At 42.1% G+C, this 27,866-nt stretch overlaps 1 protein-coding gene across 1 annotated transcript in view; it reads right to left on the minus strand.

Annotated features, from left to right (window-relative positions):
* Nucleotides 1-27,866, minus strand: part of vwa8 (von Willebrand factor A domain containing 8) — a 47,612-nt gene that overhangs the window by 7,913 nt on the left and 11,833 nt on the right. Inside the window, exons 13-38 of the mRNA XM_083907184.1 lie at nucleotides 26,403-26,677; nucleotides 25,018-25,234; nucleotides 23,951-24,028; nucleotides 23,706-23,821; nucleotides 23,481-23,578; nucleotides 21,939-22,045; nucleotides 21,264-21,335; nucleotides 20,325-20,401; nucleotides 18,635-18,710; nucleotides 18,419-18,554; nucleotides 18,164-18,283; nucleotides 17,847-18,052; nucleotides 16,696-16,847; nucleotides 14,549-14,657; nucleotides 14,279-14,417; nucleotides 13,072-13,259; nucleotides 10,032-10,151; nucleotides 8,851-8,915; nucleotides 8,639-8,761; nucleotides 8,055-8,164; nucleotides 7,759-7,910; nucleotides 7,501-7,654; nucleotides 7,344-7,425; nucleotides 6,340-6,544; nucleotides 2,513-2,621; nucleotides 2,252-2,408 (exon numbers count right to left, since the gene is read on the minus strand). Of these exons, the coding sequence (XP_083763310.1) occupies nucleotides 2,252-2,408; nucleotides 2,513-2,621; nucleotides 6,340-6,544; nucleotides 7,344-7,425; nucleotides 7,501-7,654; nucleotides 7,759-7,910; nucleotides 8,055-8,164; nucleotides 8,639-8,761; nucleotides 8,851-8,915; nucleotides 10,032-10,151; nucleotides 13,072-13,259; nucleotides 14,279-14,417; nucleotides 14,549-14,657; nucleotides 16,696-16,847; nucleotides 17,847-18,052; nucleotides 18,164-18,283; nucleotides 18,419-18,554; nucleotides 18,635-18,710; nucleotides 20,325-20,401; nucleotides 21,264-21,335; nucleotides 21,939-22,045; nucleotides 23,481-23,578; nucleotides 23,706-23,821; nucleotides 23,951-24,028; nucleotides 25,018-25,234; nucleotides 26,403-26,677 (3,443 nt within the window). The remainder of the gene's footprint in view (nucleotides 1-2,251; nucleotides 2,409-2,512; nucleotides 2,622-6,339; nucleotides 6,545-7,343; nucleotides 7,426-7,500; nucleotides 7,655-7,758; nucleotides 7,911-8,054; nucleotides 8,165-8,638; nucleotides 8,762-8,850; nucleotides 8,916-10,031; nucleotides 10,152-13,071; nucleotides 13,260-14,278; nucleotides 14,418-14,548; nucleotides 14,658-16,695; nucleotides 16,848-17,846; nucleotides 18,053-18,163; nucleotides 18,284-18,418; nucleotides 18,555-18,634; nucleotides 18,711-20,324; nucleotides 20,402-21,263; nucleotides 21,336-21,938; nucleotides 22,046-23,480; nucleotides 23,579-23,705; nucleotides 23,822-23,950; nucleotides 24,029-25,017; nucleotides 25,235-26,402; nucleotides 26,678-27,866) is intronic.

Here is a 27,866-nt window from a genome sequence, read left to right on the forward strand (position 1 = left end):
TCACACACACACGTGCACACACGCGCGCACACACACACACACACACACACACCCGGAGCAGAAAGCACAACATTAAAGCCGCAGTAAGTAACCTTTGAAAAGTTACGTACTGCAGCTTTAAAGCGTTAAAGACAGTAAAACGGCAGAAAAGTCGTAAAAAAAAATCAGCCCAGATTAGACGGAAATGTTTGTTTTTTGAGTCATAAACACTGGGACCATGAGTCCACAAGGAGACCGAAACCTGGTCCTAATGAGGCAGAACCTTGTGTGTGCGTGTGCGTGTGTGCGTGTGTGTGTGCGTGTTTGTAGCTATTTCCTTTAAATTCCTGAACCTTGACATAAACAGGGCAGAAAAAGAGAGTAAAGTGTTTTGGTTCAATGTGGAGACACAACACACACGTGCGCACGCACACACACACACACAAACACACACACACACACACTTCCTGTTCATTGTGGTCGTCTTCAGATCTGAGCATTAAAGGCACAAAATAAACTAAGAACAATAAGAAATCTTCCTTTTTTTGCGTGTTTTTCATGGAATTTTATCACTAAAGAACAAAAACAGAGTTTTTTTTAATCCTCTTTCCTCCATAAACATTATATTATTCACAATAATAACATTAAAGTACAAAGAAGTGAAGGACGTTTCAGGGTTAAATTAGACATGAAACAGCAGCAGAGAAGCAACTAAAGCTCATTAAATCAAACTTAGGTGCTTATAAAACTGATCAATATTAAATAAATATGATTTATGTCTATGATAAAATACACAAGTTAGTTCCAGGTTCCAATTATATTGTTAGTGATTCATCTTTTTAGTTCATTTGAACCTGTTTTTTCAAAGTAAAATCATTTTTTTTCGTTTTAACCGGGCTTTTATTGTGAAACATTTCCATGACTTCCTCAAACGGATTATTTCATGAAGCAAAGTCATCGTTTGGTCGATAAAATGTTGACGTTTTCATGATTTCTTTGTTTCGTGGAGCAAAGAAACGCGAAAAAATTCACATTTAAGAAGCTGGAAAACCACAGAAAACTGGTGACATTAACACCACACACACACACACACACATGTGGATTTGTGTTGGTTATTGTGTAGTTGTGGTGTTAGAATATTGTGTTAGTTGCAGATAAATGTGTGTTCACACAGAGACGGAGAATGTGAGCTGTGAGTGTGAACATTCTCATGAGAGTGTTTTCATGTCAGAGGCAGAACTCTGCCTGTTTGTGCTCGTGTGTGTGTGTGTGTGTGTGTGTGTGTGTGTGTGTGTGTGTGTGTGTGTGTGTGTGTGTGTGTGTGTCTCCAGGGGTTTATAGAAGGATCATGGTTTGATTGATGCCTCACCTGAGGTAAAGCAAACAAAGGTTATGGAACAAATACTGTAGTTCTGTGTGTGTGTGTGTGTGTGTGTGTGTGTGTGCGTGTGTGTGTGTGTGATGATATCAGCGTGCAGCGACAGGATTATCGCTGAGCTAAGCTGCGTATTGATCGACAGGGAGGGGGAAATAACCTTAAAGAGAGGTGATTAAAGGGATAGTTGAGGTATTTTCAAGAGTAAACAAGAGGAAAAAACTACGTCTGTGATATCTTTAATAACACGTTTCACGTCTTTATCAAGGTTTTTTTTAACAGGAAACTGAAGTTTGTTGTAAACCACTCACTCTCCCACACCAAACCCCATAGAGAAAACCAGTGATTTTAGCTCACGGTGGACACAGGAGCTGCTGGTCTACTGCTGCCTCGTGTGGTCACTTTGTGTCACTGATTTAAGTCTAAATTAAATATTTTTAAAAGCCGAATTCACTAAAATAAGACATTGTAAGTTAGTGATGGAGGCAGCAGTGGATCAACAACTCCTGATGTTAAAATCACTGGTTTTCTCTATGGGCTTTGGTGTGGGAAAGTGAGCGGGTGTACTAACTTCAGTTTCCTGCTGGAAAAGTAGGGATGTGAAGATGTGAAGTGAAAGAAAAGATAAAAAAAAAAAAAGACGAGGAGAAGGAGGATGATGAGGAGGAGGAGGGGGGGGGGTGTCCTCCTGGTGTGAAAGCAGTCAGTGTGTGTGTGTGGGGGGGGGGGGCAGGAGGAGGTGTGTGGGGGGGGGGTAAAGGGAAGAGAGTGAACAGAGACGGCCTTCATGGTGGAGCTGGTTGAAAGGAGTGACCTCTCAACCTGACACACACACACACACACACGCACACACACACACGCACACGCACACACACACGCACGCACGCACACACACACCTCTCTTTGAAGGCCTCCTCAGCCATGTCCCTCGCAGCCCTCCTGACCTCCTCGGGCACCGCGTCCTTCTCGGCCTGGGACACCTGGTGGACCTTGTGTCCGGCGTCCAGACGGTACGGTCCGCCCTTACCGCCCAGACCCGCCGTGTCCCTGCCGCCTGCGGGAGGAGACACACACCGCACGCACTTTGTTCACACACACACACACACCTAATCCTACAGATTAACAATGACATCATAGACGACTGAAAGCGCGCGTCACCTGTGCCTCCCGCCCACTGGTTTCCTCCGACGTGAGGCGCATTGGCGGCGTCCACCTTGCCGTGTTTTGGGGCGGAGACGTCGAGGCCACTGTCTCTCTGGACTGTAATCTGTAAAGAGAGAACGAGATATAAGGAAAATCACTCTCCCACACCAAAGCCCATAGAGAAAACCAGCGATTTTAGCTCACGTTGGACACAGGAGCTGCTGGTCTACTGCTGCCTCGTGTGGTCACTTTACGCCACTGAAGTTAATCTGAACGGAGATTTTCAAGAGCCGAATTTATTTAATGAGACATTTGAACTTAGTGATGGAGGCAGCAGTGGATCGACGCCAACGACGCGATATCTGTGTGCTGTGATGTTAAAATCGCTGGTTTTCTCTATGGGCTTTGGTGTGGGAGAGTGACACTTTTAAATGCGTCTGTTTTTAGGCTCACAGCAGCTTCACGTTCTAACTGTGGCTGTGAAACACAAGTCTGAGTCGTGTGTGTGTGTGTGTGTGTGTGTGTGTGTCACGTTACAGAGACAGGACGACGTCAGTGTGTCACATAATCTGATTGAAGGCTGTAAACACATTATTTCCTCCGCTAATGGTCCGGAAAAACGCAGATTAAATCTGGAAATTTTAACGTCTTGATAGTTATTTCTTTATGTTTTCTTTTATGGAGAAAATATTCACGTTTAAGAAGCTGGAGTCACGTGTGTGTGTGTGTGTGTGAGACTTTAAATCAGAGATCACAGAGACGTTTAACACAGATTTGAAAGTGACGTCGTCTTCGCGGTGAATCCACTCGAACAAAGAGACGCTCAGTTGTATGATCTGAGCATAATCTCATCCTGATAATCTGATCAAATCCAGCCTCCTAATCTGCACTGGATATAAAGAGCTGACACGGCACATTCATTCATTCATTCATTCATTCAGTTTAAAGGCGTTTGTTTACGTTTCAAAGTTACGTACTACAGCTTTAAGGCGCTCAGATTAAAAGTTAAATCAAATCTGTCAGATTGGAGCAAATATGAGACACAATTGCAAAAAAAAAAACTATCTTTATGAGGACATTTAGTCTTAAGACAATGTCTTAGTTAAGGTTTCAGGGTAAGAATCTGGATTATATAAGGATTAAGGCATTTAGTGCTGATGGTTCCATTCACATGGATTTCTCTCTCCACACACACACACACACAGCTTTAATGCTGGGAAACACACACACACACACTGTCCACGCCGCTGAAACCTCAGAGTGAAGAAATGGAAATATTACCGTCGACCACACAGAGTTGGAAAACGACTAAAAACAACAAGCCAGTGTGTTTTTACACGGTTTAAAAGAGATTTAACTCATAAAACCTACGTCGCTTTAAGTCTCAGATATATAAATAACATGTTTACGGCTTTATTTCACGAGCACACGCACATTTTTGACAAAAAAACTTGAGTTTTCTCCACTTTGTAGGCTTTTCACTCACTCTCCCACACCAAAGCCCATAGAGTAAACCAGTGATTTTAACATCACAGAGACACAGGAGTTCACAGGAGTTGTAGTCTTTTTTTAATGAATTCGGCTTTTGAAATCCTTGATTTTGATTTAAATCAGTGACACAAAGTGACCACACGAGGCAGCAGTAGACCAGCAGCTCCTGTGTCCACCGAGTGAGCGGTTTAAACTGGCCTCAGTGTGACACAAGCTTCATTACAGCACTGTTGACAACATGATCCACACACACGCACACACGCACACGCACACACACACACACACGCACACACACACACACACACACACACAGGAGACATCACTCATCCGTCCGCATATAAAAACATGCGCTCCTGGCGCTGAGCAGGTGTGTGCAGGTAACCCTGTGTGTGACATCATCACATTCACAATAACACACACACACACACACACACACACACACACACACACACACACACACACACACACACACACACACACACACACACACACACACACACACACTTGGAATCACACAGTGGAACAAATGAAGACACATTCAAAAATGACTGAAAATCACGAGTCGGTTTGTGCACATGCTCAAACATTCAGGTACAGACATGTGGGTGCGCGCGCACACACACACGCACGCACACGCACACACACACACACACGCACGCACACACACACACGCCTAAATCACTGTGTCTGCAGGCGTCTAAAGGGGGAATCAGAAATTTACGAGGCCGTTAATCCAACACGACGTGGGCCTCAGAGAGAGAGAAGAAAAGAAAAAGAGAGGGAAAATAATGAGATGATGGGGGGGGGGGGGGAGAGAGAGGGGGCGAGAGACATTGATTCCCACAGTCATAAAAATGAAGTTGTCTCAACTGCACAGTCGACAACACACACACACACAGTCTGTCTCACTCTCCCACACCAAACCCCATAGAGAAAATCAGTGATTTTAGCTCACAGGGACACAGGAGCTGCTGGTCTACTGCTGCCTCGTGTGGTCACTTTGTGTCACTGATTTGAATCCAAATGAAATATTTCAAAAGCCGAATTCATTAAAATAAGTCATTGTAAGTTAGTGATGGAGGCAGCAGTGGATCAACAACTCCTGTGAACTCCTGTGTCTCTGTGATGTTAAAATCACTGGTTTACTCTATGGACTTTGGTGCAGGGAGAGTGAAAAGTCGCTCTAACAGTGAGATAAAGACGTGAACGTGTTCTTAAAATACCGCAGTCTTTGGTTTGTGAGATTACTCCAACAACCGCACTTAAGAAAAAAAAGAACATCCTTTAACGAACCTGTAATTTACACTTAAAGCGTCAACAGAGCGTGAAGCAACGCTTTGATTTCCTGCTAATTTCACATAGGTTTTAATTTCTCAACATGAAAAGAACAAAGTATGCGGCGCACGAGGCCACATGAATGTAAACGTGGGCGTGTTGTGTAAACACACACACACACACACACACACACACACACACACACACACACACACACACACACACACACACACACACACACACACACACAGGCAGGTATGTTTAAATACAGAAGAGCGACTGTTGAGCCACACACAGACGACACTGTGTGTGTGTGTGTGTGTGTGACCTTCAAATAAAGCTGCACTGACATCATTTTCACTATTAAAGCGAGTAACATCCAAACCCTTCCTACCAGGAACCAATCATCAAGTTTCTATGGGGTTTGGTGTGGGAGAGTGAGTGAGTTTTTTTTTGTTTTGTTTTTTTACAAATGTCAATAATTCAGGTTTCATATAAAAGACAGGATTTACATGAATCTGTTTTATTGTGGTGGGAGGAGCCAAAGCATCTCTGGATTGTTTTGTCTCTTTCTCAAGCAAATAATCCAGATAATCCTGCTCATCTCGAGCGTAGAGTTTTTTTTTGTGATTTCTTTTTGCAAATGTGGACAATTTTCTCTTTTTTCCTTCAACAGTCTTATCTACGTGAGCGAGCGTGTTGTTGAGTCTCGTCTCGCTCACAGATTAACAGATTAGAACTCCGCTTCTGACATTTACAAGATTATTTTTCCAAAGAATTCATCCGTCTCTGTCTCTCAGTGTGTGTGTGTGTGTGTGTGTGTGTGTGTGTGAGAATAAAGGAGTGTCAGTGTGGTCTGGCCCGGAATGTTCCGACCCACAGTGAGGGGCGGAGGTCAAAGGTCACGCGCCGCCAGCACAAAGCCCGTCCACTCATAAACACCCGGATATGGTCGAAGAGGGAAAAAAAACCACACCAGGAATGTGAATATTCAAACACAGCACTCTGCTGCCCCTCAGTGGTGGTGGAGAGGAACTGCAGCTGACACACAGAACACACACAGATCACACACTCACCTGCACGGGTCGGCCATCCTCTGTCCCGATCATGTTCCTCCACTCCAGCAGGGAGCGCTGCAGCGTGTCCAGTCCCGTCTCCCAGACGCGCACGTACCCGCCCATGTCCACCGTGACCACGCCCCCGGAGCCCAGCGACGCCATGACCACGTCGGACTCGGAGACTCTGGCGAGCCAGCTGGTGTACGGCGACGCCGTCATCGACCTGACAGACACAGGAAATGAATAAAAATAATAATAATTATTATTATTTTTATTGTGTTTTCAGTTAATATAATAATACATTTGACTTAAAATATATATAATATTCCATTCTAGACGTACAAAACACAGCTGAGAAAGATTTTTAGACATAAGTGGATGTTCATCCAAGAAAAATCCAGATCAAGGGCCTTTCAAAGACTGTTCAAGGACCTTTCAAGGACTTTTCAAGGACACTTTAAACATGAACAACAGCTCAGAGTTCACGGTCATGGTTTAAATCATGGGTTTTGATGCACTTTCTGCTTTTTGGCTGACAAGGACCTTTCAAGGACATTTCAAGGACTTCCAAGGACCTTTCAAGGACCTTTCAAGGAATTTCCAGGACATTTCAAGGACATTTCAAGGGCCAGGACATTTCAAGGACCTTTCAAGGACTGTTCAAGGGCCTTTCAAGGACTGTTCAAGGACCTTTCAAAGACTGTTCAAGGACTTTTCAAAGACTGTTCAAGGACTTTTCAAGGACACTTTAAACATGAACAACAACAGCTCAGAGTTCACGGTCATGGTTAAAATCATGGGTTTTGATGCACTTTCTCCTTTTTGGCTGACAAGGACCTTTCAAAGACTTTTCAAGGACTTCCAATGACCTTTCAAGGAATTTCCAGGACATTTCAAGGACTGTTCAAGTTTTCCCAGTTAGAAAATGGTGTTTAACAGTGAGACGAAGCGTCGTTTAACCCCTGAATGCAGTGCCGTGTGTGTCCAGCAGGTGGCGTGAGAGGACAGACGGTGAGACTCACCTGGGGACAGGGATGTACTTGACTTTTTTGGACGTCAGATCCGTGACCTCCAGGTACGCCGCCACCATAGGGGGCGTCACGTCTGTGTGACGGGGGAAAAACAATGTCATTTATGTATATTTATAATATATATATATATGTGTATGTGACCTCTGACCTTTGGGGTAAACCTCCTTCAGCGGCACTTTAGTGGGCGGCAGCGCTCGGACGACCTGATTGGCCGATAGCAGGGTGACACAGTTGTGTTGTTTGGGCGTGGCGGCGCTGACTCCGCCCTCAGGTCTCTTAAAGCTGTACACCTCGTTAGGAGACTGCGAAAATTTGACCGTTTTTTACGTTTCTACCTGTACACGTCTCTCATTTATTATTATTATTATTATTATTGTTCATATTTCAGTCGTAAAAACCATCTCACCATCAGGTCTGGGAATCCCACCACGACTCGAGCGAAGGAGCCGGCGTCGGCGAGGACGCGGTTGGGCGACACGATCTTCTGGTCCAGAGCGGCGCTGAGGTTCTCGTTAGGCAGCTGCTCGCGGGAAACCGTGTGAGGGACGGACGCCGAGGCTGTCGGGGGGGGGGGGGCGAGAAAAGACGTTTTTGTGCTAATCGCTAATCGTGCGTCATCTGTGAGGAATAATGACGATAAAAACACGGACACGGGTCCGGGTTTTGCTGGGTTTTTGAGTACAATGTATTTTTTGTTCGTACCTGAAGCGACTCCGTGACCGGAGCTGAGCGAGTCCTCGCTGATGCTGTGGAGCTGACACACTCGCGAGTCTTCGGCCGCCATGTGCATGGGCTTGGTCAGCAGGAACTTCCTGTTTCAGAAAATCAACAAATACAGGGATTTTTTCTGTATTTAACTCTATTTTTTACTGTTGCTGATCAATAATTCAATAATACAACCAAAAAATCCAGTTCTCTGTGAATTGGATCGACAAAGAAACCCCAAAATATGGACAAAAAAAGCAACAATAGTGTCACAAATACCTGTATTTTTAACAATCTGTGAATTAAACATCAATCCTGCTTCGTTTATTGTTAGATTGTAGTGATCCTGAAAAGAAGTATATCATCTGCATAGAGAGGAACAATAACGACGATGAATAATAACCAAGATAGAAGCTAGGAAATTAAGATTAAACTTCTTTTTCTGAGGCAGCAGAACACTACAAATAGACGAGCTTCGTAAACATAAAAGCTAAAATCACTGGTTTTCTCTATGGGGTTTGGTGTGGGAGAGTGAGTGGTTGGTAAAGTCTGATAAAGACGATATTTAGCGGCGTATTTACTTGTCAGTGTCCTCCGTCAGAAGCCACCGATCTTCTGCCACCAGGAACACAGACTTGACGTTGATGGGGAGTGAGATGGAGTGAACCTGGCCCTCCAGGACGTCCAGGACCTCCAGAGAGCTCCTGCAAACACACACACACACAAACACCTGTGATGGAACCGCTTTAACCACCGTGTTGTGAATGAGTGAGAGAGGAAAACGCCGACTCACCCGCCCTCCTTGTAGAAGAGAAGCCAGTTTTTGTGCGAGAAGTCGCGGCACATTTTGAAACCTCCCTGAAAAACAAACATCGTACGATACTTTAAAGTCAAACAGTCTGGAAACAAGGAGTCGGTTTGTTTACGCCGCCATGTTGGCAGGAAATGCTTCAAACTTTAAACATGAACAACAACAGCTCTGAGTTCACGGTTATGGTTAAAATCATGGGTTTTGATGCACTTTCTCCTGTTTGGCTGACAAGGACCTTCAAGGACTTTCAAGGACTTTCAAGGACTTTCAAGGACCTTTCAATGAATTTCCAGGACTATTCAAGGGCCAGGACATTTCAAGGGCCAGGACATTTCAAGGACCTTTCATGGACTGTTCAATGGCCTTTCAAGGACTTTTCAAAGACCTTTCAAGGACTTTTCAAGGACGTTTCGATGACATTTCAATGACAAGGACTGTTCAAGTGCCTTTCAATGACATTTCAAGGACTTTTCAAGGACATTTCATGGACTTTTCAATGACGTTTCCATGACCATTCAAAGTTACATTCAAGAACTGTTCAAGGACCTTTCCAGGACCTTTCAATGACATTTCAATGACAAGGACTGTTCAAGGGCCTTTCAATGACATTTCAAGGACTATTCAAGGGCCTTTCAAGGACATTTCAAGGACTTTTCAAGGACATTTCAAGGACTTTTCAAGGACCTTTCAAGTTCTGTTCAAGGACCTTTCAAGGACCTTTCAAGAACCATTCAAAGTCACATTCAAGGACGTCTTCAACACTAAGCCAAACACGGACACATTTCAACTTTCAAGGCCCTGGAAGGGTTTTGGTTTTTTTTCAAATTCACAAACTTTCAAGGATTTCAAGGACCAGTGAGAACCCTGTTTTTATAATTACGCTCTTAACTATTATTAACAGTGTACAGCGGGTATTAATTGTATATTTACGTTGTCATTGAATGAAAATAGCAGTGAATCTTGACGCTTACGTTAGCAACGTGTGCTAAAAAAAGTACTTTTTACTCACTAACTTACTTTGAATTCATAATATTTGTACCTGAAAGGTTGGGATAGTTCTTAAAACATTAGTTTGTGGACCCAAAAGAGCCTGAACCCTGTGTTTTATGGCAGTGATCTTCCTGCCAAGATGGCGTCTCTCTGTTTATGTGATGACCTCTGACCTGTGTTTCTTTACTGCTCCACCAGTTGGACGCTCTGGACGCAGGTCGCTCGCTGTCTGGAGACAACATGAGTCTCCGCACGGCGCCGGTTCCCAGGTCCAGATGGAGGACGGTGTTACTCTGTAAGGAGGAAGAAGAAGAAAAGTGAGTGCGATACTGTCAGAAACACAGCCAACAGAGGGCGCTCTTCTCCGGTGAGGGTGATGCGGACTATTATGATAGTAAATTTCAAGTCATTCCGAGATACTTTTTTTTTTTTTTTTTTTTTTAAAGAAAGTCAGCTCACTGTCAAAGTGCATCAGAGCAAATGGATCAATTCATGATTTACAAAAATTCATTTAAAATATTCCTTAAGAGATATGCAAATATTTTCAACAGATCCTTGTTCAGGGCGATACCGACTATTATGATGGTGAATTTCAAGTCGTTCCGAGATACTTTTTTTTTTTCGAGAAGAAAGTCAGCTCACTGTCAAAGTGTATCAGGGCTAATGGATCATTTCCTGATTTTCAAAAATTCATGAAAATTATTCCTTAAAAGATTTGCAAATATTTTCAACAGATCCTTGTTCAGGGTGATACCAACTATTATGATGGTGAATTTCAAGTCATTCCGAGATACTTTTTTATTTTTGAGAAGAAAGTCAGCTCACTGTCAAAGTGTATCAGGGCAAATTAATAATTTCAGGATTTTCAAAAATTCATTAAAATTATTCCTTAAGAGATATGCAAATATTTTCAACAGATCCTTGTTCAGGGCGATGCCGACTATTATGATGGTAAATTTCAAGTCATTCCGAGATACTTTTTGTTTTTGAGAAAAAACTCAGCTCACTGTCAAAGTGCATCAGGACAAATGGATCATTTTCTGATTTTCAAAAATTCATTAAAATTATTCCTTAAAAGATTTCCGAATATTTTCAACAGATCCTTGTTCAGGGCGATGCTGACTATTATGATGGTGAATTTCAAGTCATTCCGAGATACTTTTTGTTTTCCAGAAGAAAGTCAGCTCACTGTCAAAGTGTATCAGGGAAAATGGATCATTTCATGATTTTCAAAAATTCATTAAAATTATTCCTTAAGAGATATGCAAATATTTTCAGCGGATCCTTGTTCAGGGCAATGTCGACTATTATGATGGTAAATTTCAAGTCATTCCGAGATACTTTTTTTTTTAGAGAAGAAACTCAGCTCACTGTCAAAGTGCATCAGAGCAAATGGATCATTTCATGATTTTCAAAAATTCATTAAAATTATTCCTTAAAAGACTTCCGAATATTTTCAACACATCCTTGTTCAGGGCGATGCCGACTATTATGATGGTGAATTTCAAGTGATTCTGAGATACTTTTTGTTTTTGAGAAAAAACTCAGCTCATTGTCAAAGTGCTTCAGGGAACATGGATCATTTCATTATTTTCAAAAATTAATTAAAATTATTCGTTAAGAGACATGCAAATATTTTCAAAGGATCCTTGTTCAGGGTGATGTCGACTATTATGATGCTAAATTTCAAGTCATTCCGAGATACTTTTTGTTTTTCGAGAAGAAAGTCAGCTCACTGTCAAAGTGCATCAGGGCAAATGAATAATTTCATGATTTTCAAAAATTCATGAAAATTATTCCTTAAGAGATTTGCGAAAATTTTCAACAGATCCTTGTTCAGGGCGATGTCGACTATTATGATGGTGAATTTCAAGTCGTTCCGAGATACTTTTTGTTTTTGAGTCAGCTGTCACAAAATTCATTAAAATGATTCCTCCCCGAGCTAAAATCACTGATTTTCTCTATGGGGGTTTGGTGCGGGAGAGTGAGTGGTTTACAAACTTCAGTTTCCTGTTGAGATAAAGACGTGAACATGTCCTTCAGTTATCTTAAAGCAAGACTTGAGCTCAGTACTAAGTCATTACCTCACGTAAACACTTGAAAACAGTCGTAAACTCGCGGTAAACAAGTGTTTTGCAGCGGTGTGTGAGCGCATGTCTCTGCTATGTGTTTGTATGTTTCTCTGTTGACCTGAGCGTGAACCGCCCACGTCTGGACGATCTTCTTTTTTTTTTTTTCCTTTTAATTTTTCTCCTCAGACGTAACCGGATCCATCGCTGCGGTATTTTTAAACGCCTGACACAGCAGCTGCGAAGTGTTTATGGTCGAACGAGCATTGTTGTCGTCTTACTGCGGCAGAGTATGATGGGATGGGAACGACCGCTACACCACTGAACTGTTCTTGTACTTGCGGCATATTGAGGACCAGTGAGGGTGTTTAACCAACAAAGTGAGGTCATTTTTACGGAGTGAGGACATTTTGGCCGGTCCTCACTTTGTTTTCATTGAAATCACTTCCTTAGGTTGCACATGCTATACTATATTTTTCAAAAAGAAAATTCACATTTTAGTATAGTATAACGTTTTTGTCAAATTGTGGACCAAAAATTTTGGGTCAATTCTTTTTTTCAAATTTTGGTCGACATAGTATAGTATGACGTTTTTGTCAAATTGTGGACCAAAAATTTTGAGTACATTTTTTTTTCAAATTTTGGACGACATAGTATATAGTATGATGTTTTTGTCTAATTTTGGACCATACATTTTGGGTCAAATTTTTTTTTCAAATTTTGGACAACATAGTATAGTATGACGTTTTTGTCAAATTTTGGACCAAAAATGTTATTTCAATTTGTTTTTTCAAATTTTGGACCAAATATTTTGGTTCAATTTTTTTTTTTTAATTTTGGACGACATAGTATAGTATGATGTTTTTGTCAAATTTTGGACCAAATTTTTTTTCAAAACAATAGAAAAAGTTGTCCAGCCCTTTTTGCTCTGGGGCTCCACCTGCAGTCAATTTATGGTACTGCAACCAGTAGTTCTATACAGATGTCATTCATGAAGTAGATATTTGTAATTGTGGTGATTTATAAAGTTGAAATGCTGGTCCTCACTTTGTCAGCAACCCAGTCCTTAGTATGCAGCAAGTACAAGAATGTGTGTGTGTGTGTGTGTGTGTGTGTGTGTGTGTGTGTGTGTGTGTGTGCCGACCTGCTCCTCGTGCAGGACCACCTGGGCGTCCAGTGGACTCCCCAGAGGAGCCACGGTGACAAACGGCTGCCGCACACCGCTGACGGTCCTGGGGAAGACGTCGTACAGCTCCATGAAGTGGATCTTGTCCGAGCGCTCCTTCATGGAGTACAGCGACACGGGGTTACACGTGGCCACGTACAACACGTCTGCGAAAACACGAGAAAGAAGAGTCAGAAAACGGCTGTAAATAAAAAAGTTTGTAAACCCGCTCACTCTCCCACACCAAAGTCCATAGAGAAAACCAGTGGTTTTAACATCACAGGGACACAGGAGTTCACAGGCGTTGTTGATCCACTGCTGCCTCCATCACTAACTTACAATGTCTTATTTTAATTAATTCGGCTTTAAAAAATATTTAATTTCGACTTAACTCAGTGACACAAAGCGACCACAAGAGGCAGCAGTAGACCAGCAGCTCCTGTGTCCAATGTGAGCTAAAATCACAGGTTTTCTCTATGGGCTTTGGTGTGGGAGAGTGAGTGGTTTACAAAACTTCAGTTATCTGTTGTTAAAGTCTGTCTAACAGTGAAATAAAGACGTGAACATGTTCTAAAGATGTCGTAGACTTAAACTGACGCAGATTTCCACACGCAGGAAATGGTCAAAATAACATGATTTTGAGCTGATTTTACACATTACAAACAATGTTTTTAGGAGGTTTACATGGGAAAGAATAATTCAACATAAATATGAAAATAAATATGTATAATTAAGACAAAAATAATGGACAGGAAACAGAACGGAGAAATATTTGTTCCCACACCAAACCCCATAGAGAAAACCAGCGATTTTAGCTCACAGGGGACACAGGAGCTGCTGGTCTACTGCTGCCTCGTGTGGTCACTTTGTGTCACTGCGGTAAGTCTAAACTATTTTTTTTTAAAGCCGAATTTTACAAAATAAGACATATGAAGTTAGTGATGGAGGCAGCAGTGGATCAACAACTCCTGTGAACTCTTGTGTCTCTGTGATGTTAAAATCGCTGGTTTTCTCTATGGACTTTGGTGTGGGAGAGTGAGTGGTTTACAAACTTCAGTTTCCTGTCGTAAAAGTCTGTAAAACAGTGAAATAAAGACGTGAACGTGTTTTTAATACATCGTAGACTGAAGCTTATGCTGTTTGTGTGTGTGTGTGTGTGTGTGTGTGTGTGTGTGTGTGTGTGTACCGTCTTTGGTGATGACATCACAGATGATGTTGACCTCGTTCATAGGGATCTGCCAGTGAGTTTTCTCCTCGCTGAAGCTCAGAGCTCTGCTCTCCTGTCTGTGACAAGGGTAACTGTGGACACGCAGGAACACAGGGCCCTAACACACACACACACACACACACACACACACACACACACACACACACACACACACACACACACACACACACACACAGTTAAAACACACTTCACATGTATAAGTTAAAGTCAGAGTGTGTGAGGTTTAACCTTGACGTCGATGGCGTTCGTCTCTGTGGGACAGAGAAGTTTACGTCGAGCGTTTCCACTTTGGTTTATCGTCCAGTAACCGGTCATCTTCACCTCAGGCAGAGGTAACCTGAGGAGGAGGAAGTGGTTAAGGAAGTTAAATAAGGTGAAATAAAATGAAATAATAACAAAATAAAGTGAAATAATAACAAAATTAAAATAAATAATAACAAAATAAAGTGAAATAATAACAAAATTAAATTAAATTAAATTAAATTAAATTAAATTAAATTAAATTAAATAATAACAAAATAAAGTGAAATAAAATTATATAATAACAAAATAAAGTGAAATAAAATTAAATAATAACAAAATAAAGTGAAATAAAATTAAATAACAAAACTAAGTGAAATAAAATTAAATAATAACAAAATAAAGTTAAATAAAATTAAATAATAACAAAATAAATGTAATTAAAATTTAATAACAACAAAATAAAGTGAATTAAAATTAAATAACAACAAAATAAAGTTAAATGAAATGAAATAACTACGAAAAAGTGAAATAAAATTAAATAACAAAAGAAAGTTAAATAAAATAAAGTTAAATATATAAATATATAACTTTATTAAACTGAATTTTTTACTTTTGTGCATCATTTTATTCTTATTCTCTAAAGACTCACATCTTTTTTCTTAAAACTTTATACGTGTCCATAAATACTACTGTTCGTCCTTACAACTCATGTGACCTTGAGTGTTGAAAACACATTTATTTTTATTATTTTTCGTTTTATTATTATTTACACGTTGAAAAAATGTGTAAAAATAAATATATATATATATATATATTTTCAGGTATAAAGTCTTAATCCATTGAGGTTAAATCAGAGCTAAAACAGTAATAATGTGTGTGTGTGTGTGTGTGCAGATGTGATGAATCACAACTGGACTGCAGCCACTGCCTCAATACGGCCTGCAGGTGGCGCTCAAACACACAGGTGTAAAGTGTGTAAACAAGGTTTTTCTGCCCTAAAAAGGAGATGAAGAGTTTCTGTTTGGACGTAAACAAAGATGTTGTTTTTTAAACGTCAACTCAGGAGGAAAATGTTTGTTGTTTCTGCCTCGATTGGTTCATTCTGTTTATGAGTGAGTGAGTGAGTGAGTGAGTGAGTGAGTGAGTGAATGGATCTGTGTGTAAAATGAAGCCACAGGAGACAGAAGAAACAAATATTTTCCTTTATTTACACGACGTAGGAGACAAGGACAGCGGTCGACTTCCCAGAAGTCTCTGTGTTTAACGACCTCGTCGTTAAGCAGCGTTTCCACGGCAACGGCTGACTCTAACGTGAGCGCATGACGACTGAAGCAGGAGCTTCTAACCTCACAGAGTTTGTCGACCTCTGACCTTTAGACGCTGTGGAATAAATTGAGTCTAATCTAATCTAATCCAATGGGAAATGTGAGGATTATCAAGAGAAAATTAATTATAGTGACAGTTATATAAAATCAGTGAACTTTAAACACTTTAAATTGAATTTATTTGACCTTTTAATAAGATTTTTTTTCTAAATTAAATTAAATTAAATTAAATTAAATCTAATCTTAATTTAATCTCATCCAAATTAAGTTTTAGTTTAATTTAATCTCATCTAAACTAAGTCTAATCTAAATTAAGTCTAATCTTAATTTAATCTCATCTAAATTTAATCCAATCTAAATAAAGTCTAACCTTAATTTAATCTCATCTATATTTAATCCAATCTAAATAAAGTCTAACCTTAATTTAATCTCATCTATATTTAATCCAATCTAAATAAAGTCTAATCTTAATTTAATCCCATCTAAATTTTATCAAATCAACCCTAACCCAAGTCTAATCTAATCCAATATAATATAATCGAAAATATGATGATTATTAAGATTCAATTGATCATGATTGACAATAGTGTGATAATGTTCACTTTAAAGACTTTAAATTCTCTAAAAGGATATAAATCTAATCTAATCCAATCCAATCTAATCTAATTCTAAAATAAGTCTAATTCACATCAAAGGGAAATGTTAACAGTGCTAAATATAAAAGGTCACGATCAGAACGGTCACTGTGTGTGTGTTTGTGATCAGATTATGATCAGTGTGTGTTTGTAATCCCGCCCACTCTCTTACTCCTTTGCCAGATTAACAGACGAGGCCTTGGCTCCGATGGGAATGCCGTGTTTGTGCAGCGCCTCGATCAGAACCTCCCTCACGTCCTTGTTGTACGAGTCAAAGTCAAAGACGTTCCTCACCACGTTCGCCAAACCCTCGCTGGGAAACTTCTGCTGACACACACAGAGAGAGAGCGAGAGAGAGGGATTAAAGACGAGCGGATTAACAGATTAAGAAAACATCTGAGCACACGGGCTGCTAATGTGTGAGGGAGATCTAATCTGAGCATAAATCCTCTCTGTGTCGTAAAGTAACAGCTACTGAAAGAGAAACTGAGAAATCTCGACCGTAAACGTGACAGCAGACTAGGATTAACACAAACCACAACAATAATCTGACATTTTTTATCATTTTCTGTCAATTCTTTGACAAAATCTCTGAGTTAAACTGGAACAAGCAACAGATTTAAAACTTGAAAGGAATTTCCAAACCAAAACAAGTTCATTCATGAATTTGAGTGAAACATATATAAATAATCCAGCCTGGATTATGGTGTTATTAGGATCATTAAAAAAACCACAAAAAAACACACCTAATTTGGACAAACTGCCAAAAAACCGATTCACAATCAATAAAAGACTCCAGATTATTCCTCCTCTCCCTCTTCTTAATCCTACTATAATCTGTGCATCACGTCTTTGTTAATCTGATCCCTCGCTGTTTTACTTCATTTTAATCTGTAATCATAAAAGAAATTGTGTAATGTCATTCATTTTTAAAATTTAATTTGAGTCTTCCTTTACTTTCCTAATCTAGATTAAATCTAATCTTAATTTAATTTAATCCAATAGAAAATATTTTTTTATTATAGATATTATTATATCTTTGTTAATTTATTTATTTATATGTTTATTTTAATCTCAAATTATAAAAGATTCTTCCTTTACTTTCCTAATCAAAGTGAAGTCTAATCTTAATTTAACTTCTAATGAGGCTGATAATCTGAAAATGGCTGGATTAACTGGATTATTTTCAGTTTGCTTAAAGTCACTGAAAGATTATATTTCATGTTATTTGAAACTGTGTAAAGATTTCTCTCCCGCTCTTGTTGTTGTTATTATTATAACAATAATGATGGTCAGTGGGCGTGTCCTGTTAGCCCCGCCCACCTGCAGGTGTTTGACGATGTTGACCACCTCCCTGGTGGAGTACGGGTACGTGATGGTTCCGTGGTCGGCCATGGAGCGCAGCTCGCCGAACGCCGACACCAGCTTGTGCAGCGTGGCGTCGGAGACGTCAGGGCCGTACTGTTTCAGCATCGCTAGCTCCGCCTCCGGGTGAGGATTATCCACCGCGTGGCAGCTGAAAATATCACCTGACACACACACACATTTCAGTCGGAACCTAATAATCCACGATTTTACAGAATATTTTCTACTTTCTGTCATTTCTCAGCTTCTTAAATGTGATTTTTTTTTTTTTTTACCTAAAGCTCCAAAAAAGTCGTTTCCCAGGAAAGGGAACCCAGGTCTGTTTGCCAGGACGAGCATCCTGAAGTCTGGGTGCATGACGATGGAGTTAGGCCTCCTGTCGGCCTCACGAGGATCTTTGAACCAGAGACGATTGAGGTTAAAACGCCTTACTTTGAAACCTTTAAAGCAGTGTTTTCAGGTGTGTGTGTGTGTGTGTGTGTGTGTGTGTGTGTGTGTGTGTGTGTGTGTGTGTGTGTGTGTGTGTGTACCCGAGATGACTCTGCGTCCGTCAGCCAGGATCATCTCTCCACTCTCCACCAGGGTTTTGAGGATGCAGGTGACGTTGGTCGGAGCTTTGTCGGCCTCGTCGATCACTAATATGTGACCGTGTTTCACTGCCTTCACCTGCACACACACACAATCATCACAGTTACATAAGGTGACCTTTGACCTTTGACCTCTGTGTGTGTGTGTGAGTCACTGACCAGTGGTGAGTCCTCATAGACGATGACTCCGTCTCTGACTGAAGGCTGCAGAGTCAGAGTCTGGACGGTTGTGTCTCTGAAGATGAAAACATGAACACATGAAACCAAAGAGTGAAACATCATCAGCAACGTCATAAAATAACTCCTTCACTCTCTCTCTTCATCCCTCGTTCCCTCACTGTGGGACCTGAGCTCTCGTCCTACTTCCATCCTTCTCTGTCTCACTCTCTGTGTCTCGCTCTGTCTCACTCTCCATCTCTCACTCTCTTCATCTCACTCTCTGTCACTTTCCGTGTCTCACTCGCTGTCTCTCTTTGTGTCTCACTCTCTGTATCTCTTTGTCTCACTCTCTGTATCTCTTTGTGTCTCACTCTCTGTATCTCTTTGTGTCTCACTCTCTGTCTCTTTCTGTCTCACTCTCTGTATCTCTTTGTGTGTCACTCTCTGTCTCTCTTTGTGTCTCACTCTCTCTTTGTCTCACTCTCTGTCTCTCTTTGTGTCTCACTCTCTGTATCTCTCTGTGTCACTCTCTCTCTTTGTGTCTCACTCTCTCCGTCTGTGTCTCTCTGTGTCTCACTCTCTGCGTCTCATTGTCTCACTCTCTGTATCTCTTTGTGTCTCACTCTCTGTATCTCTTTGTGTCTCACTCTCTGTCTCTCTTTGTGTCACTCTCTGTCTCTTTCTGTCTCACTCTCTGTATCTCTTTGTGTGTCACTCGCTGTCTCTCTTTGTGTCTCACTCTCTGTCTCTCTTTGTGTCACTCTCTGTCTCTTTCTGTCTCACTCTCTGTATCTCTTTGTGTGTCACTCTCTGTCTCTCTTTTTGTCTCACTCTCTCTTTGTCTCACTCTGTCTCTCTTTGTGTCTCACTCTCTGTATCTCTCTGTGTCACTCTCTCTCTTTGTGTCTCACTCTCTCCATCTGCGTCTCTCTGTGTCTCACTCTCTGCGTCTCACTGTCTCACTCTGTCTCTCTTTGTGTCTCACTCTCTGTGTCTCTGTCTCACTGTCTCACTCTCTGTCTCTCTGTGTCTTTCTTTCTGTCTCACTGTGCATCTCACTCTGTGCGTCTCACTCTCTGCATCTCACTCTCTGTGTCTCACCCCCTGCGTCTCACTCTCTGCGTCTCTCTCGCACAGATTCTTATTTAAATGTAAATCCTCTTCCTTGTGTTTGTTGTTCACAGTCGGGATCAATAACTGTGATCGATCAGCAGCTCTGACCTCGTTCTCCTGAGACTTTGTGGTTGTGAGATTATTTATAGAAGCAGTGAACCTGATTTAACCAGGACTTCTTCTTCTTCTTCTTCTTCTTCTTCTTCTTCTTCTTCTTCTTCTTCTTCTTCTTCTTCTTCTTCTTCTTCTTCTTCTTCTTCTTCTTCTTCTTCTTCTTCTTCTTCTTCTTCTTCTTCTTCTTCTTCTTCTTCTTCTTCTTCTCTGACTGTGAGCGTGATCACGTGACGTCCTGGTTCTGGTGAACGATGGCCTCGTTTTACGCAGAACTAAAATAGTTTGTGCTGCTCTCAGAAGACCGAGGACGAGGTCAGAGGAAAAACACACTCCTACGTTACACTAAATTAACCTGATGTTGTTTATGAGGAAGTAAAAACATGTGTTTGTTTACTCCTGAAAATCCTCAAACAACAAACTACTGAACAAAGACAATAATCTAAGATGATGCGACAGCTCTGACCTGTGCAGCTGCAGATATTCTCTGGGTCTGTTCAGAAGATGAAGGAACCGGTCCACGATTTTATTCTTACCAACGCCCTGAGGACACAGAGGAAGACAAGAACGATAAGGAAGATTTAAAAGAGGAAATACAAGTGAATGAAAGGATAATAATAATAATAATAATAATACAAATAAACATATAGAAAGAAGTTCTTTCAAATCAAATCAAGGGACTCTGCGACCACTGGGACTGTTCGATCACTCAATCACTGGAACTATTCGTTCACTCGATCACTGGGTGTTCGATCACTCGATCACTGGGTGTTCGATCACTCGATCACTGGGACTGTTCATTCACTCGATCACTGGATGTTCGATCACTCGATCACTGGAACTATTCGTTCACTCGATCACTGGGTGTTCGATCACTCGATCACTGGGTGTTCGATCACTCGATCACTGGGACTGTTCGTTCACTCGATCACTGGGACTGTTAGTTCACTCGATCACTGGGTGTTCGATCACTCGATCACTGGAACTATTCGATCACTCGATCACTGGGACTGTTCATTCACTCGATCACTGGATGTTCGATCACTCGATCACTGGAACTATTTGTTCACTCGATCAGTGGGTGTTCGATCACTCGATCACTGGGACTGTTCGTTCACTCGATCACTGGGTGTTCGATCACTCGATCACTGGAACTATTCGTTCACTCGATCACTGGGTGTTCGATCACTCGATCACTGGAACTATTCGTTCACTTGATCACTGGGTGTTCGTTCACTCGATCAGTGGGACTGTTAGTTCACTCGATCACTGGGTGTTCGATCACTCGATCACTGGGACTGTTAGTTCACTCGATCACTGGGTGTTCGATCACTCGATCACTGGGACTGTTCGATCTGTTAATTGAAAACGATGAATTGTTCAGCAGTCGTGCGTGGTCGCTCACCTGGTTTCCCACCAGCAGGAGGTGCTCTCCTAACAGGAAGTCCTTCAGCATGTCCTCCATCACCATCATGTGCTGCAGGAACATGTATGTAAACACAATTAGAACATGACACGTGGACACTGTGTGTGTGTGTGTGTGTGTGTGTGTGTGTGTGTGAGGACAGAAAGCAGGTCATGGTATAAGTAGGACATCGTCCCTGTTCTTCATCCTCTTCCTCTTTTATTTCAGTCTCCAACACAAGCAGAGAATGAGGACAGAGAGGAGGAGGAGGAAGAGGAGGAAGAGGAGGAGGAGGAGGTGAATCTGGGTCATCTGAGTGTTCATGTCAGTGTCAGTGTTTATGGAGCTGGTTCTTCTTCTCTGAGGTTCTCTGAGGTTCTGTCACAGCGGCTCAGTGGAAGTCTGAACTCTGCTTTTTAATAAAAACCTCCAAAACAATTGCAACTGTAACTTCAGGGGCGTGGCCTACTGGACGATACCAGCTGTCAATCACACTCAGATGTGTCATACTTTTACTTTATTTACCTCTAAATATGAACATGATTTACAAAACTAGCATCACGTTCTATTGAAGAAGACCTGGAACTAGCGATTAGCGCGGTGAAAATCAAACGATATCCCGTTTTATCAACAGTACGTTTGCGAGTGTGTTGTTTTTTTTTTGTGTGCGATTACCTGATCGTTGTCGTAAAACAGCACGTCCGGAACCTTCATTTTCTCGTCGGGGTTGTAGACGGGAGACGACACGTTACCGATCGTCAACACGCCGTCCTTCACTGAACCTGAGGACGTACAGACGGACAGAGTGTTATATTTGCTAACAGTGGCTAGCCCGAGATGAGCTTGTGTCCACGCTTAATCACTGGGACTGTTCGAGCACTCGATCACTGGGATTTTGCGATCGCTGGGTCTGTTCAATCACATGGTCACAGGGACTGTTTCGATCACTGGGACTGTTCGATCACTCGATCACTCGGACTGTTCGATCACTGGGAGAGCACGATCACTCGATCACTGGGACTGTTCGATCACTCGATCACTAGGACTGTTCGATCACTCGATCACTGGGACTGTTCGATCACTCGATCACTCGATCACTAGGACTGTTCGATCACTCGATCACTAGGACTGTTCGATCACTCGATCACTCGATCACTAGGACTGTTCGATCACTCGATCACTCGATCACTAGGACTGTTCGATCACTCGATCACTCGATCACTAGGACTGTTCGATCACTCGATCACTCGGACTGTTCGATCACTCGATCACTAGGACTGTTCGATCACACGATCACTGGGACTGTTCGATCACTCGATCACTCGATCACTAGGACTGTTCGATCACTCGATCACTCGATCACTAGGACTGTTCGATCACACGATCACTGGGACTGTTCGATCACTCGATCACTCGATCACTAGGACTGTTCGATCACTCGATCACTAGGACTGTTCGATCACTCGATCACTGGGACTGTTCGATCACTCGATCACTGGGACTGTTCGATCACTCGATCACTGGGACTGTTCGATCACTCGATCACTGGGACTGTTCGATCACACGATCACTGGGACTGTTCCATCACTGGGACTGTTCAATCACACAATCACTGGGACTGTTCCATCACTCGATCACTGGGACTGTTTCGATCACTGGGACTGTTCGATCACTCGATCACTCGATCACTAGGACTGTTCGATCACTCGATCACTAGGACTGTTCGATCACTCGATCACTGGGACTGTTCGATCACTCGATCACTGGGACTGTTCCATCACTCGATCACTGGGACTGTTTCGATCACTGGGACTGTTCGATCACTGGGACTGTTCGATCACACGATCACTGGAACTGTTCGATCACTGGGACTGTTCGATCACACGATCACTGGGACTGTTCGATCACACGATCACTGGAACTGTTCGATCACTGGGACTGTTCGATCACTGGGACTGTTCGATCACTGGGACTGTTCGATCACTGGGACTGTTCGATCACACGATCACTGGGACTGTTCGATCACTGGGACTGTTCGATCACACGATCACTGGAACTGTTCGATCACTGGGACTGTTCGATCACTGGGACTGTTCGATCACACGATCACTGGAACTGTTCGATCACTCGATCACTAGGACTGTTCGATCACTAGGACTGTTTCGATCACTCGATCACTGGGACTGTTCGATCACAGATTTTACGTGGAAAACTTACAGGTGTATTCACGCCGTTCACTGGGACCTGGCGTTTCCTGTATGGAACAGTCAGCGAGGCTTTTCTCCAGAGACGCTCGAGCCAAACTGGGCAGGAACCTACGACAAATGAGAGTGTGTTCTTTCAAGCACTTTCAATGACTCGTTGTCTATTTAGGGGCATTTTCAAAAACTTTCAAGGGCCTTGAAAGTGTGTGTGTGTGTGTGAGTGTGTGTGTGTGTGTACCTGGACAGACAGGCCTTGTTGACAGCGTGAGCGATGCTCTCCTCAGGATACTGAGAGAGACGACGACAGATCCTCAGCAGCTGTCTGGTGGACAGAGACGAGGCCAGAGACTGGGCCTGGAAACACACACACACACACACACACACACACACACACACACACACACACACACACACACACGAATGATTGGATTGCACACACAGTGTGTTTATATGTAAAGAAAACACACACGGACACACACTTACAGTTGGGTCGTTGGTCTTGCGTAGTGTGTGTGTGAGCTGCAGGAGCTGCTCTGCTGCTTCTGTGGGAACGTTAGGAGTCTGAGTGAAGAAGAAGAAGAAGAAGAGTCGTGAAAACATGGTCGAGCAGAAAAAAATACAATTGTGAATAAATTATATACAAAAAAATATAAGAAAAACACTGTCATGTTCAAAAAATATGACAACATGAGTCGTGACACTGGTGTTAGCTTCAAGACCAGGTTCTGTGTGTACGTTAGCAATATTAGCTTTGGTCCATATCTTAGCAACATTCATTTTGGTAAAAAATTCTGTCGGTACCTTAGCAAAATTAGATTTGGTCCATATCTTAGCAACATTAGCTTAGGTAACAAATTATGTCCATATCTTAGCAACATTAGCTTTGGTAATAGATTCTGTCCATACCTTAGCAACATTAGCTTTGGTAATAGATTATGTCTGTACCTTAGCAAAATTAGCATTGGTTCATATTTTAGCAACATTAGCTTTGGTAACAAATTCTGTCCATATCTTTGCAACATTAGCTTTGGCAACAGATTCTGTCCATACCTTAGCAACATTAGCTTTGGTAATAGATTCTTTCTGTACCTTAGCAAAGTTAGCGTTGGTCCATATCTTAGCAACATTAGCTTTGGTAACAAATTCTGTCCACATCTTAGCAACATTAGCGTTGGTAACTAATTCTGTCCATATCTTAGCAACATTAGCTTCGGTAAAAAAGATTATGTCTGAACCTTAGCAATTTTACCTTTAGTCCATAACCTAGCAACATTAGCTTTGATTTGCACCTTAGCAACATTAGATTTTAGTAACAAATTCTGTCCGTACTTTAGCAGCATTAGCTTTGGTCCATATCTTAGCAACATTAGCTTCTGTAAAATATTCTGTCTATAGCTTAGCAATTTTACCTTTGGTCCGTACCTTAGCTACATTAGCTTTGGTAACAAATTCTGTCCGTAGCTTAGCAACATTAGCTTTGGTAACAAATTCTGTCCGTACCTTAGCAATATTAGCTTTGGTCTGTATGTGTGTGTGTGTGTGTGTCTCACCAGTCCCTGTATGAGACCCATCTCCTCTGCTCTGGCCAGTGGAGGAACAGTGTGGTAGAAGAACATGGTGAGCTGTTCTGGGCCCAACCACTGCTGACCTCTGCCACCTCCTCCTCCTCCACCTCCTCCTCCTCCTCCTCCACTGCTGCTGCCACCAACAACAGGAGGCTCAGCCAGGGCCAGAACCCTGAACGAAGGGTGGACGGGGAAGACTGACCTAAAACAACAAAACAAAGTCAGAGGAACAACATCTGTTCAAGTGTGTTTGTGCAGGTGACACAGAGACGTGTGTGTGTGTGTGTGTGTGTGTGTGTGTGTGTGTGCGTGTCCCAGCCAATCTATGTCAGGGACAGCAGTGTGTCTTCTGACAGCTGTCTGGGAACGCTTTTGATTCAACGCGACAGCAAAGTCCATTTCAATCACTCGGCGCCGCAGCAGGACAGGATAAATTTACACCAATGTGGGCGTAAACCAGTGTGTGTGTGTGTGTGTGTGTGTGTGTGTGTGTGTGTGTGTGTGTGTGTGTGTGTGTGTGTGTGTGTGTGTGTGTGTGTGTGTGTGTGTGTATGTGTGTGTGTGTGTGTGTGTGTGGGAAGACGCTTCCCTACATGAAGACATCACAGGCTGTCATTATTGGGCTTTTTCTGAAGTGTGGTCGTACGAGGCTCTGACACAAAGTGGGCACGGACTGTGTGTGTGTGTGTGTGTGTGTGTGTGTGTGTGTGTGTGTGTGTCAAGAAGCAGCCACACAAAGACTTACCAAATAAAATCTATGTCCAGTTTAAGCTGAAGTTTGTAAACCACTCACTCTCCCACACCAAACCCCATAGAGAAAACCAGTGATTTTAGCTCACATGGAAACAGGAGTTACTGGTCTACTGCTGCCTCGTGTGGTCACTTTGTGTCACTATAGTACATCCAAATGAAATATTTTCAAAGCCGAATTCACTAAAATAAGACGTTTGAAGTTAGTGATGGAGGCAGCAGTGGATCAACAACTCCTGTGAACTCCTGTGTCTCTGTGATGTTAAAAATCACTGATTTTCTCTATGGGGTTTGGTGTGGGAGAGTGAGTGGTTTACAAACTTAAAAATATACATTTTTAATGGTGAATTCTCTATTGTTTGATGATCTGCGCGATGTGTGTATTATTGATATTGTGTAGCGGAAGAATCCGTGTCTCCAGTATCAGCGTTTGGTCTGAGCCGCATGAGCCGAGGAAGAGGAAGTGGGTTCACTTCGGTCCAGATGCTGCACCACAAACATCCTTCCTGCCACTTTAAGTGGGATTTTAACACACAAATAAACTGCATGTGCATTAATACCAAGCTGCACAGGTTTTAAAAACAAACGTATGGACACAGCGTGAACGACGACAGTTTTACCTCTCTTGCATCTGCCGGTCGCTCAGCTGCAGCTGCTCCTTCAGCGTCTCGTACCTGTCCCGCCTCATCAGCCTGGTGCCGTCGTACAGGTCCAGCTCCCTGTCGTGTAACAACCTGGACAGCACGGCCAGCGTGCCCAGGTTGACGCGGTGGATCCCGTCCAGGAGCAGCAGCTTCCCCTCCATGGCGGCGGTGACCAGAGGGGACGGCCTCCACGCCGTGTCGCCGTTGGGGAGCGTGAACCTCTGCTGGAGCAGGTCCCTGGCGGTCATGTCCTGCAGGTGAAAGAGGAAAAGACGATACATTTGTGTAGCAACAACCGGTTTGTAAACCACTCACTCTCCCACGCCAAACCCCATAGAGAAAACCAGCGATTTTAGCTCACGGTGGACACAGGAGCTGCTGGTCTACTGCTGCCTCGTGTGGTCACTTTGTGTCACTACGGTACATCCAAATGAAAGATTTTAAAAGCCGAATTGACAAAATAAGATATTTGAAGTTAGTGATGGAGGCAGAAGTGGATCAACAACTCCTGTGAACTCCTGTGTCACTGTTATGTTTAAATTGCTGGTTTTCTCTATGGGGTTTGGTGTGGGAGAGTGAGTGGTTTACACACTTCAGTTGAATTGATGTTTAACTTCATCAGTTTAAGTCTATGATGTCTTACGAACATGTTCACGTCTTTATCTTCACTGTTAGACAGACCTTTCCAATAGGAAACTGAAGTTTTTAAACCACACCAAACCCCATAGAGAAAATCAGCGATTTTTGCTCACGGTGGACACAGGAGCTGCTGGTCTACTGCTGCCTCGTGTGGTCACTTTGTGTCACTACGGTACATCCAAATGAAAGATTTTAAAAGCCGAATTCACAAAAATCAGTCATTGTAAGTTAGTGATGGAGGCAGCAGTGGATCAACAACTCCTGTGAACTCCTGTGTCACTGTTACGTTAAAATCGCTGGTTTTCTCTATGGGGTTTGGTGTGGGAGAGATAAACTTCAAGAAATAAAGAGACAATCCATCAAAATTTTAAATAACGTTGTGTTTGTTTGTTTTTTTAACCTCCATCTGATAAAATATAGTATATGTTTAATGATGACAAATAATAATAAGTCACTTTTTACTTCATTTGGAGAATTAAAAAAAAACAGATGAAAACCACAGTAAAATAAATTAATTAATACAATTAATTGAGAGAATTCTGACGGAATTTTGTAAACAAAAAAGTGAAAATTCTGAGAAAAATATTTTTAGTGTGACACCCACAGTGACCTTGGAGCGTGGGCGGCCCCCTAGTGGCCACAAAGCCCTAAGCAGCTGTTTATGTTGACGTTACATAGAGTAATTTTTTTATATATTTTATAAAATAACGATTTAATGCATGATTATTATTGTTCACGGTCGTCTGAAATCGGGAACCGAGGATTCCACACGTGACCTTTGACCTCTGCGGCTATAAATAG

The sequence above is a fragment of the Microchirus variegatus genome (assembly GCF_963457635.1).
Source record: "Microchirus variegatus genome assembly, chromosome: 20".
Classification (NCBI taxonomy): domain Eukaryota; kingdom Metazoa; phylum Chordata; class Actinopteri; order Pleuronectiformes; family Soleidae; genus Microchirus; species Microchirus variegatus.